The following is a 13885-nucleotide window of genomic DNA, read 5'->3' as shown; positions in this document are numbered from 1 at the left end:
ACATTAAAATAACGTTTTAAAAAAATTAAAATAAAATAACTTTCTGGGAACGTTAGAATAACATTAGAATAACATTTAAAAAAAATAAAAATAAAATAACTTTCTGTGAACGTTAGAATAACATTAGAATAACTTTTAAAAAATAAAATAAAATAACTTTCTGGGAACGTTAGAATAACATTAGAATAACGTTTAAAAAATAAAATAAAATAACTTTCTGGGAACGTTAGAATAACATTAGAATAACATTTAAAAAAAATTAAAATAAAATAACTTTCTGTGAACGTTAGAATAACATTAGAATAACGTTTTAAAAAATAAAATAAAATAACTTTCTGGGAACGTTAGAATAACATTAGAATAACGTTTTAAAAAAATAAAAATAAAATAACTTTCTGGGAACGTTAGAATAACATTAGAATAACGTTTTAAAAAAATAAAAATAAAATAACTTTCTGGGAACGTTAGAATAACATTAGAATAACATTTAAAAAAAATAAAAATAAAATAACTTTCTGGGAACGTTAGAATAACATTAGAATAACGTTTAAAAAATAAAATAAAATAACTTTCTGGGAACGTTAGAATAACATTAGAATAACGTTTAAAAAATAAAATAAAATAACTTTCTGGGAACGTTAGAATAACATTAGAATAACGTTTAAAAAAAAAAAAAAAAAACTTTCTGGGAACGTTAGAATAACATTAGAATAACGTTTAAAAAATAAAATAAAATAACTTTCTGGGAACGTTAGAATAACATTAGAATAACGTTTAAAAAATAAAATAAAATAACTTTCTGGGAAAGTTAGAATAACATTAGAATAACGTTTAAAAAAATTAAAATAAAATAACTTTCTGGGAACGTTAGAATAACATTAGAATAACGTTTAAAAAAATTAAAATAAAATAACTTTCTGGGAACGTTAGAATAACATTAGAATAACGTTTAAAAAATAAAATAAAATAACTTTCTGGGAACGTTAGAATAACATTAGAATAACGTTTAAAAAAATTAAAATAAAATAACTTTCTGGGAACGTTAGAATAACATTAGAATAACGTTTAAAAAAATTAAAATAAAATAACTTTCTGGGAACGTTAGAATAACATTAGAATAACGTTTAAAAAATAAAATAAAATAACTTTCTGGGAACGTTAGAATAACATTAGAATAACGTTTAAAAAAAATAATAACTTTCTGGGAACGTTAAAATAACATTAGAATAACATTTAAAAAATAAAATAAAATAACTTTCTGGGAACGTTAGAATAACATTAGAATAACGTTTAAAAAATAAAATAAAATAACTTTCTGGGAACGTTAGAATAACATTAGAATAACGTTTAAAAAAATTTAAATAAAATAACTTTCTGGGACGTTAGAATAACATTAGAATAACGTTTAAAAAAATTAAAATAAAATAACTTTCTGGGAACGTTAGAATAACATTAGAATAACGTTTAAAAAATAAAATAAAATAACTTTCTGGGAACGTTAGAATAACATTATAATAACGTTTAAAAAATAAAATAAAATAACTTTCTGGGAACGTTAGAATAACATTAGAATAACGTTTAAAAAAATTAAAATAAAATAACTTTCTGGGAACGTTAGAATAACATTAGAATAACGTTTAAAAAATAAAATAAAATAACTTTCTGGGAACGTTAGAATAACATTAGAATAACATTTAAAAAAAAAAATAACTTTCTGGGAACGTTAGAATAACATTAGAATAACGTTTAAAAAATAAAATAAAATAACTTTCTGGGAACGTTAGAATAACATTAGAATTACGTTTAAAAAAAAAAATTACTTTCTGGGAACGTTAGAATAACATTAGAATAACGTTTAAAAAAAAAAAATAACTTTCTGGGAACGTTAAAATAACATTAGAATAACATTTAAAAAATAAAATTAAATAACTTTCTGGGAACGTTAGAATAACATTAGAATAACGTTTAAAAAAAAAAAAACTTTCTGGGAACGTTAGAATAACATTAGAATAACGTTAAAAAAAAAAAAAAACTTTCTGGGAACGTTAAAATAACATTAGAATAACATTTAAAAAATAAAATTAAATAACTTTCTGGGAACGTTAGAATAACATTAGAATAACGTTTAAAAAATAAAATAAAATAACTTTCTGGGAACGTTAGAATAACATTAGAATAACGTTTAAAAAAATTAAAATAAAATAACTTTCTGGGAACGTTAGAATAACATTAGAATAACGTTTAAAAAAATTTAAATAAAATAACTTTCTGGGAACGTTAGAATAACATTAGAATAACGTTTAAAAAATAAAATAAAATAACTTTCTGGGAACGTTAGAATAACATTAGAATAACGTTTAAAAAAATTAAAATAAAATAACTTTCTGGGAACGTTAGAATAACATTAGAATAACGTTTAAAAAAAAATAACTTTCTGGGAACGTTAGAATAACATTAGAATAACGTTTAAAAAAAAAATAACTTTCTGGGAACGTTAAAATAACATTAGAATAACATTTAAAAAATAAAATAAAATAACTTTCTGGGAACGTTAGAATAACATTAGAATAACATTTAAAAAATAAAATAAAATAACTTTCTGGGAACGTTAGAATAACATTAGAATAACATTTAAAAAAATTTAAATAAAATAACTTTCTGGGAACGTTAGAATAACATTAGAATAACGTTTAAAAAATAAAATAAAATAACTTTCTGGGAACGTTAGAATAACATTAGAATAACGTTTAAAAAATAAAATAAAATAACTTTCTGGGAACGTTAGAATAACATTAGAATAACGTTTAAAAAAATTAAAATAAAATAACTTTCTGGGAACGTTAGAATAACATTAGAATAACGTTTTTAAAAAAATAAAAATAAAATAACTTTCTGGGAACGTTAGAATAACATTAGAATAACGTTTTTAAAAAAATAAAAATAAAATAACTTTCTGGGAACGTTAGAATAACATTAGAATAACGTTTAAAAAAAAAAAACTTTCTGGGAACGTTAGAATAACATTAGAATAACATTTAAAAAAATTAAAATAAAATAACTTTCTGTGAACGTTAGAATAACATTAGAATAACGTTTTAAAAAACAAAAAAATAACTTTCTGGGAACGTTAGAATAACATTAGAATAACGTTTAAAAAATAAAATAAAATAACTTTCTGGGAACGTTAAAATAACATTAGAATAACATTTAAAAAATAAAATAAAATAACTTTCTGGGAACGTTAGAATAACATTAGAATAACGTTTAAAAAATAAAATAAAATAACTTTCTGGGAACGTTAGAATAACATTAGAATAACGTTTAAAAAAATTAAAATAAAATAACTTTCTGGGAACGTTAGAATAACATTAGAATAACGTTTAAAAAAATTAAAATAAAATAACTTTCTGGGAACGTTAGAATAACATTAGAATAACGTTTAAAAAATAAAATAAAATAACTTTCTGGGAACGTTAGAATAACATTAGAATAACGTTTTTAAAAAAATAAAAATAAAATAACTTTCTGGGAACGTTAGAATAACATTAGAATAACGTTTAAAAAAAAAATAACTTTCTGGGAACGTTAAAATAACATTAGAATAACATTTAAAAAAAATTAAAATAAAATAACTTTCTGTGAACGTTAGAATAACATTAGAATAACATTTAAAAAAAATTAAAATAAAATAACTTTCTGTGAACGTTAGAATAACATTAGAATAACGTTTAAAAAAACAAAAAAATAACTTTCTGGGAACGTTAGAATAACATTAGAATAACGTTTAAAAAAAAAAAAAAACTGTTCTGGGAACCAAAAACTAACGTTCTGGGAACGTTCTGGTAACCAAACATTGTTAGCTGGGTAGTAGGATTACTGACTGTAATATCATTTATATTAGGCTACTGATGATAGTTTTGTACATGTTAATAGTGTAGCTTTAAAGTATTAAATGTGTTTTTAGCAGAATCAATACAATTTTAAGCAGATCAGCTGAAATAATTTAAACTCATAGTATTATTTAATGTCAAGCTATTTATTTGATGAGTAAAAATAACCGATGCAGTAACACGATCATTATAATTTAGCAAAATAAACCTAAAAAATAGACTTTTACATATTAAACCACAGGCTACCTGTTCTTTGGTTTTGTTTCTCTAAGCTCTAATTTATATATTTGTTTCTTTTTCATTCATTTTATTATATTTCATTTGTTTTATTTTTAATTATTTATTTTATTTACTATTTTGTGTATTTGTTATTTTTAATGAATTATTTTCATTTATTGTATTATAATTTTTTGTTACTTTATAATAATTCTAATCATTATTATTATTATTATTAATTATTAACACCACCTGAGCACCACAGTATTTCCATGTTCTGCAGTTCCATTTCCGGCCGGCAGATGGCGAAGCCCCGCCCCTGAAAAAGTGAAAGCGTGTGTCAGAGTCAGCGTGACGCAGTAAGATCTGTGGTCTTTATCTGCGCAGTTTATTTGATAATTAAACGCGACATTAGCGGCCATGGCGCAGAACATGATGCTGTACTGGGGCTCTGGTTCTCCTCCGTGCTGGAGAGTCATGATCGCGCTGGAAGAGAAAATGCTGCAGGGATACAAACACAAACTTCTGTCTTTTGACAAGAACGAACACAAGTGTGAAGAAGTGAAAGCTCTCAATCCCAGAGTTCAGGTGCGTTCAGATGCATTACAGACCTGTGCCTTTTATGATTTCTTATGATTGCATTGAGCTTTTACTGTGTATGAAGCTTTAATTCAGCGACAGAACAGTTGCCAAACTTTTGTTTTAATATTGCACTTTTTTCCTTTTTATTTGCAGCTTCCAACTTTTAAGCACGGAGACATCGTCGTGAACGAGTCGTTTGCCGCGTGCCTGTATCTGGAGGTAAAACACAGAAGGGGCGTGTCGTTTGACCGAGGGGCGTGTCTTTACGTGATTCAGATATTTATAAACCATTATGGTTGCATTAAATAAGTCAGTGTCCAGTTAAATTCACACAATCCAAGCGTGTTATAATTCTTCTAAATAAGAACATAAGCAAAAACAGTCAATGCAGCTGTAAATGAACTGTCAGTTAGTTTAGTTATGGTTCTGTTAAATCTGAATATAATGGTAGCCCGTGAATAATTAATGTAATTGCGATTTTTCTATCTCACAATTAATAACTCATGATTCTGAATTGCGAGAAAATATCATAATAGTGAGAGAAAGTGTCACAATTAGCCTACTTTTTACATTTTTTTTTAGTTTTTTTATTCTGTGATGGAAACAAACAAAACAAAAGACAATGTAGAAGATGTGAACGCAAATGGAAGACAGATAAGTTACAAATTTCTTCCGAAATGTTGCTAGGCTGTGAAAATGGCCAGGTCTAGATACTTTTCAGATGTCGTTGAGAATAATCGTTAAAATGCGAAAGCTCTTTTCTCAACAATTACTAGATTGGAGGTGCCTATGGGTTTATGTGAAAGTCTTTTAGATTTTTTTTGTTGGGTGTATATCAGACATATGAAATGACATACAACAGTGTTCATATGCCTACGGATATACCTGTAACTCATGCGGTGTTGTCTGATTTTGAGCCGATTTCTTTATCCATGCTTTTAGACATTGTACTCAAGCTTAAGTCGACTTTCTCTCCTCAAGATATTGTTCCAACAACGCTCTTAAAGCAAGTTATTGAGGTGATTGATCCATTTGTTTAATTAATAATTAATAAGAGTATACTTTCTGGAATAGTTCCAATTTATTGTAAACATGCCATAGTGCAGCCCTTATTGAAGAAACCAAACCTGGATAAGAGTGTGTTGTGCAACTATAGACAATTTTCAAAGCTTCCTTTTTTAGCAAAGATTTTGGAGAAAACTGTTTTTAATCAACTTCAGTCCTTCCTTACTGATAATGCTATAGGTGAAGTCTTTCAGTCAGGGTTTAAAAAACAACACAGTACAGAATCTGCATTATTGAGAGTTTTTAATGACATTTTTATGACAACTGACTCTACTTTGCTTTTAGATTTTACAGCGGCATTTGATACAATCAACCATCAGATTTTGGTCTCACGTTTAGAAACTTGTGTAGGTATTCGAGGTAATGCCTTGAATTGGATTGTCTTATCTTCAAAACAGAAGTTTCTCTGTTCAGATGGGAGAATGTATGTCGACCTCAGTGCCTTTATCTTGTGGTATTCCACAAGGGTCTGTTTTAGCACCAGTCTTTTTTCATTGTATATGCTCCCGTTAGGTCAGATCTTGAGTAAATATGGTGTGTCATTTCACTGTTATGCAGATGACACCCAGTTGTAGCCCTTCTGAGTCTGTTGACATCCAAAATTTGAGTTGGATATACCATCCCCCTTTCGGACACATCAAGTAAAAAACGTGGGTATAGTGTGTGATACTGCACTGAAATTCGATAAACAAATAAATTATTTAAAATTTGTTTTTTTAAATTGAGACTAATCTCTAAAATTAAGCATTTTTTTTTTATCTCAAAAGGACTTGGAAAAGGCTATCCATGCATTTATTTTCTCAAGATTAGATTATTGTAACTCACTATACTATGGTGTTCAGTACAAAAGTTTGGACAGACTACAGCTGGTCCAAAATGCGGCTGCAAGTGTTTTGACACGTACTTGGAAAAATGAGCATATCACTGTGGTTTTAAGAGAGCAAATTGGTTCCATGAGAAAATTTGCATTCACTTGTAACCCGTTTGCTTTTTCACTTTATCATCAGTCATGATCTGCTTTATAGTACGATGGCGTTTTAGTGCCACGTTACGAAATTTCAACTTTATTCTCAAAATATTTTGACTTTATTTTTGTATTGCTACGACTTTAACCTTGTAATCTTAGATTTTTAAAAATGTTTAACGTGGCACTGAAATGCTTTAGTATTATAGAAACATTATCACTAGAAAAGCAGATGAGTCTCATGTCATTCGAGAAGAGTAAAGCTCGAGTATCTTGAAGTGCACATGTCTCCGTAATTAGGTCATGTATCAATATTGGCTTATGACATTTTTAATAAATGTTCAATTATTTATTAATGAGATGTTTTATTTAGTGCACTTTGCACAAAGTAATCAACTTGGAACAGAGAACAGTAATATTTTTTGCAAGACTTTTGCATGTGTTTGCACAAAGCTCGCTGCTGTACAAGTAGAATAGTTAGAATTTTACGTCAACTTTTTATATCAATTCGGGCTTTGTTTCTTGCAATTCTGAGTTTACGCCTCGCAATTCTGATTTTTTGTTTCCGCCATGGAATAAAAAATGTCAAATTTTGACATCTCAAAAATCAGATTTTCTTCTCATAATTTCAGTTTATATATCAAAATTCTGAGATTTTTTTTTTTCTTTGAATAAATGAAGAAAAAAAATCACAAAAGATTTGTGACTGAATGCAAATTTCTTGTGGAACCAGTTTTGCGAAAAAACATAAAAGCATTGAAATATCATTTTAACTCTCATCTCATATTATTCCATTAGTATGTTCATTTTGGGTCTATGTTATACATAAAGATGACGAAAAATCAACAATTCATTTTTTGTTTCTCTTGTTACACAAGCACAAAGTTTTGCGTTTGAGTCAGCGGCATCTCGCAGACATAAAATAAAAAATTTAAAAAGGCCTTTTAAATCTCAAAATTCTTTTTATATCTCAATTTTTTCCTGCCAGACCGATGACTAACAATAGAATACTATTGATAAAAAACTGTTTTTGGTTTCTAGAGTGCGTTTAAGTCTCAAGGCACCCGTCTGATCCCAGAAGACCCGTCTGAACAAGCGCTCGTCTACCAACGAATGTTTGAGACCAACAACCTGCAGCAGAAAATGTGTAAGTGCCCTCAACAGTCAACATACTTCAACTCTAAAAACATGCACGCGTCCAGCTTCAGTGTCTTTCTGCTGTCAAATCTTGACTGATTTTGATCAAGTAAAGGTCAGAATAACTGCAGTCATATCTCCAGATGAACTCTTACTGGACTGAAGCAGCTCAGCTTTACTTGATTCTCCATCAATCATTTTCTAGAAAAATCAGTGCGTCTCAAATCTGATCATCAGGATCTTCTGAGGAGCTTTACTTTCTCTGTTCCTCAGCGGAGGAATGATCTTCATCTCACATCTTCTGAGGAGCGTTTATTTCCTCATCTCTCAATCAGCATTGCATTATATGTTTGGATCATTTACATCTCATCTTACTGAGACATATTACTGGAGATATAGACATATTACTTACTGGAGATATAGACATATTACTGGAGATATAAACATATTACTGGAGATATAGACCTCTTACTGGAGATATAGACCTCTTACTGGAGATATAGACATATTACTGGAGATATAAACATATTACTGGAGATATAGACCTCTTACTGGAGATATAGACCTCTTACTGGAGATATAGACATATTACTGGAGATATAGACCTCTTACTGGAGATATAGACATATTACTGGAGATATAGACATATTACTGGAGATATAGACATATTACTGGAGATATAGACCTCTTACTGGAGATATAGACATATTACTGGAGATATAAACATATTACTGGAGATATAGACATATTACTGGAGATATAGACATATTACTGGAGATATAGACATATTACTGGAGATATAGACATATTACTGGAGATATAGACATATTACTGGAGATATAGACCTCTTACTGGAGATATAGCCATATTACTGGAGATATAGACATATTACTGGATATATAGCCATATTACTGGAGATATAGACATATTACTGGAGATATAGACATATTACTGGAGATATAGACCTCTTACTGGAGATATAGCCATATTACTGGATATATAGCCATATTACTGGATATATAGCCATATTACTGGAGATATAGACATATTACTGGAGATATAGACATATTACTGGAGATATAGACCTCTTACTGGAGATATAGCCATATTACTGGATATATAGCCATATTACTGGAGATATAGACATATTACTGGAGATATAGACATATTACTGGAGATATAGACCTCTTACTGGAGATATAGAGCGACGACCAGAGTTAACGCGTTACAGTCACTGTATTCTAATTACTCTTTATAGCTCAGTTATATCTACATAAGTTACACATCCAGTTAAGAAAGGATGTGAAGTAAAACTCATTTTTAAATCATGTTTTGCGCATCAGTATATGCCCTTTAATAAATCACCAGAGAATGTGAGCTAAAATGCAGATGAGTCGTACAACCTTTAGATGCAATGAATGGTCACATTTCAAAATGTTGCACTCAATTTCACATATTTTAGTCTGTTTGGGAAAAGTTCAATGCGTATAAGTTTATGTCACAATAGCACTAATATAAGTAAAGATAACTGACTCTTCAGAGATCCTCTGCTGAATTGCATGGCGTTGTTCTTCGGAGGTAAATACAAGGTTGATTCCTCTCAGCACATCTTCTTCCAAAAACGAAAGGTAGCCGAGATGAACTTGATGAACTGTATACAGAGGTGATGTGGGCATTTATAAGTATTATGGTATGAATTAGTTTTCGACGTGACTGACTTCATGTAAAAACAGACACTTCAAGCGTTCTGTAGATAATTCTCATGTCTGTGAGTCAAGTATTCGCTGATTCGGTTATTTTTGTGGCACATTTCAGAAGGATATTCGTGGAGACTGAGACGGCAGGAAGTTTTCTTTATTTGACAAAAGCACAACGTTTTGTTGATATTGCGAGTGCATACAAATGAAAGTAGACCTTTTACAGTTTCAAAAGATGTATTGCTCTTATCTGTACGACCAAAAATGATTAAACATTTTAAGTTATTTTTCGCTGTCTTGCAGTAAAAAACACAAGAGATCGTTCAAGTTGCTGTTTTGATATTTATGTAATTTTTCAGTCAATATTAAAATAACGAAAGAACTATGAGTTTCATTTTATAGTTTTTTTATTTTTATGTAATAACTTGAAAGTAAAGTAATTAGTAATTGATTTTTTTTAAATGCAGTAATCAGTTAAAAAATGTTTAAAAAAGTAATTACTAATTTGTAGCAATTACGTTTTTGAGTAATTTACCCAACACTGGTGATGACTAATATTTATATAATTTTATGTCAGTATCTGTTAAAATAAAATATCTCATTGATTTACATCACAAGCATTAGAATTTCATCATAGAAATAGGATCTGCAGCAAATTGCATATTTTTGAGTCCCTGAATAAAACTGAGCTGTTTTTCCTCCTTATTCTCACCGTATCAGACGACATGAGCCATAAAAGCCTGATGGATCAAATATGATAAACACATATGCACTGTTTTTTGTTCAGATGACGTGGCTTTCTATGGGTGGTATGTTCCTGAAGGAGAGAGACATGAATCGACTCTGAAGAGGAATAAAGAGAATTTAATCACCGAGCTCAAACTGTGGGATGGATACTTGGAGAAGGTTGTGTTTTATTGATATTTATTGCTAATATAAATCATGCATTTATTATGTCAGATTGCCGTCTCATTGTGAATGATTCATCAGGTAATCTCTTCATCTAAATGTAACGAGTCACTCCACCAATCATCAGATAGTCATTGTTTTAGGCGGCTGTTGCAATTAATTGCAACCTAATGTCTTATCAGCTGTCCATGCAATACAATTATTTGAGTTATGGATGGTGAACTTGGGCCTTTGGTCTCCATGCCGTTGTCCAATTTCCTTCTGAAACTAATCGCAATATAAAACCCAAATGGATTATGAATGCACATGTTGATTGTAATGATTAAATTCTTGTCTTTATTAGTAGAGGAGATGCTGTTACTGTATTTGTGGGCATAATAATGAAGTTCTCTAATGATGAGTGATTTGTTCATCAGATGGGTAAAGGCTCGTACCTCGCTGGCAAGAACTTCACCATGGCTGATGTGGTTTGTTTCCCCGTCATCGCGTATTTCCCACGACTTCAGTGAGTGAATCGCTCTGGATATAAAGCATTTTTCAATGACTGCATGTTTTAAACCTCATAATGCATTCAGGTCAGTTTTTACGTGGAAGAGATAAAGCAGTTTTAGTAAGGGAACAAAACTTTGCAAATGCATTAAGACCTTCAAAATATACATCATTTATTTATATTTTACAATAGATTTAAATAATTGATTACATATGAGGAAAAAATCTCACACAATTTTGGGACTGAATTTTACTGATAAATATGAATGTGTATGTTTAATTAACAAACTATTGCAGCATGAAAAAATCATTTATTTTGATTAAAAACTTTTCCGAGTTATAATTATGTTGCTTTGTTAGACATAAATATGTAGGTTTCAGTTTGGACTGTTTTTGAGCAATACTGTTATAAATTCAAATGAATTTAATTAAATCTATTCGTTGCATTGGGATTAATTCTGATAATTCTCAGGTTATATGCTTTTATAAATTTCATACAGTGAGATATTCAAATCAAATTTCTCATCAATATTGAAAAAATAATTAAAGATTTTTTGGTCAGATTCAAGTGTAATTTGACATTTGAAATAAGTTTTCATTCAAACATTCCAAATTTAAAAATGTAACATTCAAAATTCTAAATGTTACATTTTAGACATGTAAACATTCTCTCAATGGTTTTAGCTGAAACATATTGTCATGCTTTATAAAATGAGTTTTTGAATGTGAAAACAGTATCAGATATTGAATGCATTGAGGGTTAATGATTGATGCTGTCAGGTGAAGGATGAGAGGGGGCTGGTTTAATGTTTGATCTGGTTCCAGCTGTCCTCCAGAGCGTTGTCCCAGACTGATGGAGTACTACGAGATGCTAAAGGACCGTCCCAGTATTAAAGCCAGCTGGCCTCCTCACTGGCTGGAGAAACCTGAGGGTCAAGACACGCTCAAGAACCTGTGAAGAACATCCCGAACACACCAGCAGCAAGAAACCATCAGTGAATTCAGATTCACGGTTAGCTTACTGTGTTAAATCACAACCCTTGAATAAAATAAAATAACTATTATTTTACACTTAAGTCTTTCTACAAGAGTTCATACACCAGACTGAGAAAATAAACAATGAAAAAAATGAAGCTTTCTCAGACTTGAAGTGCCTCATGTGGTTAAAGGCGGAACTGCTTGATCCATCTGTAAAGATCAATTATAAATATTAAACATCTGGGTCACTCGCAAAAAACACATATTTACTGCTGCAATCCGCCAAAACACATGTGAAGTCAATCAATTATGAACGTTGTTTTTCATGAGACACAATAAAAATAACCCACTAACGATATTGCCATACAGTTTCATGAGTATTTTGTTTCGTTATTTTTTTCTGTCGTGTTATAACTTAAATGTGGGACATCAGTATAAAAATGGCTAAAGAAGCTAATTTTTGACCCAAATTCTCATGAGAAAACACATCAAATAGACCAAAGGAGTTTTGTATGACAATAACTCAGTATTTTTACATGAAACATTCCTGAACACAAAATACACAACTCCCTCTCGTTATTTAGAATAATAGGAATAAACAACAATAGTTTAAGGAAATAAGCACAAAAACTTGTGAGAGTTGGAGCAACATTTTGCTGCTTCTGTGGATTTAATTAATTTATAAGAGGTGTTAGGTGCAACAAATCGAGGGTATAAAGCACAAAGAATCCAATTAAAGTTAAATTAAAAAATACTTACAGGCTCGAAATGGAAAAAAACTAACTCACAACTGCCACAATTAGATCGCGCTTAAAGGGATAGCTCACCCAAAAATGTAAATTCAGTCATCACTTACTCAAGCTTTTCCGAATCCAAACACTATAACTTAATTTCTTCTGTTGATATTAGAAGCAGATATTTTGAAGAATGCAGTTGCTGGTAGCCATTACCTCATTGACCGTTTTTCCTCCATACTAACTCCAGCAGAAGTAAATGATGACAGAATTCAGAACTATTCCTCAGTAAGACGGCAAAGGCTTTATTTCTAAACAGCGCTGTCTATGACCAAATAAGAAATTAGATTAATCATGTGTTCTTATAGAAACGTAAATATCAATTCAGCTTGTGAATTCATTTGATTTTGAATGAAAAAATAAATAGTCCCACTTAATTTTAACTAGTATATTTCCTTCAGATTAGGCAAAAAAAAGTCAAAATGAAACAGGTATTTAGTATTTGATGAAGGTCAATGTCCACTATAAATAATAACCGTTACCTTTCTTGAAGGGTATAGCAGTCATATAATTAACTAATAATAGTCCCATTTTTACATATATATATATATATATTAGTGCTGTCAAAAGATGAATCGCATCCAAAATAAAAGTTTTTGTTTACGTAACGTGTACTGTGTATATTTATTATGAATACATATATACAGACACACAGTAAATATTTTGGAAGTATTTACATGCACATACATTTATATTCTTGTATTTTATATTATATATAAATATATTTAATATATAAACATAACATTTTTGTTTAATATATACATGCATGTTTGTATTTATATATACATAAATATATACAGCACAAATATATATATTATGTTAACAAAAACTTTTATTTTGAATGTGATTAATCGTTTGACAGCACTCAGCATATATATATATGTCTTATATATTCCACTGTAATGACAGTAAATATGTTCTTTTCATTGCCATTTTACATACATATATATATATATATATATATATATATATATATATAAAAATTGGGACTTGTACATATTTCCACAGTTTGTCGCTAGAAAAGCAGGTTCAATGAGGTTTACATATACAGAGACATGCACAAATGTGGGAAAGGCGCCACATCCACCACGTTTCCTTCTCAGTCTTCATCTCTTCCAAAAGCTCCAGGTGTTTCTGAAGGTTCAGGGAGCTCCTGTCCTATCA

At 29.7% G+C, this 13885-nt stretch overlaps 2 protein-coding genes across 2 annotated transcripts in view; one reads left to right on the top strand and one right to left on the bottom strand.

The window, feature by feature from the left end:
• The first annotated feature begins 4421 nt into the window (after positions 1-4421).
• LOC306885385 (glutathione S-transferase A-like) lies at positions 4422-13417 on the top strand. Its single transcript, XM_079441854.1, has 6 exons — positions 4422-4694; positions 4842-4907; positions 7759-7864; positions 10339-10457; positions 10877-10965; positions 11775-13417. Exons 1-6 carry the CDS (start codon positions 4527-4529, stop codon positions 11905-11907), a joined length of 681 nt encoding a protein of 226 aa, XP_079297980.1. The 5' UTR covers positions 4422-4526; the 3' UTR covers positions 11908-13417.
• A 269-nt stretch (positions 13418-13686) lies between these two features.
• Positions 13687-13885, bottom strand: part of LOC306885384 (protein misato homolog 1-like) — a 15679-nt gene continuing 15480 nt past the window's right edge. Inside the window, exon 14 of the mRNA XM_079441853.1 lies at positions 13687-13885. This exon is cut by the window's right edge and continues 343 nt beyond it. The gene's annotated coding sequence lies outside the window, so the exon portion shown is untranslated.

This window comes from Barbus barbus (genome assembly GCF_936440315.1).
Source record: "Barbus barbus genome assembly, chromosome: 19".
Lineage (NCBI taxonomy): Eukaryota > Metazoa > Chordata > Actinopteri > Cypriniformes > Cyprinidae > Barbus > Barbus barbus.
The sequence above is the reverse complement of the archived record's forward strand: the minus strand, read 5'-3'. Positions and strand labels throughout refer to the sequence as shown.

What these genes read in the sequence shown, in the direction of transcription:
- LOC306885385 (XM_079441854.1), top strand. Translation starts at nt 4,527, where the DNA reads ATGGCGCAGAACATGATGCTGTACTGGGGCTCTGGTTCTCCTCCGTGC. An exon ending in GGGATGGATACTTGGAGAAG is followed by an intron (nt 10,458 to 10,876) that starts GTTGTGTTTTAT and finishes TTTGTTCATCAG; the next exon opens with ATGGGTAAAGGCTCGTACCT. An exon ending in GCGTATTTCCCACGACTTCA is followed by an intron (nt 10,966 to 11,774) that starts GTGAGTGAATCG and finishes ATCTGGTTCCAG; the next exon opens with CTGTCCTCCAGAGCGTTGTC.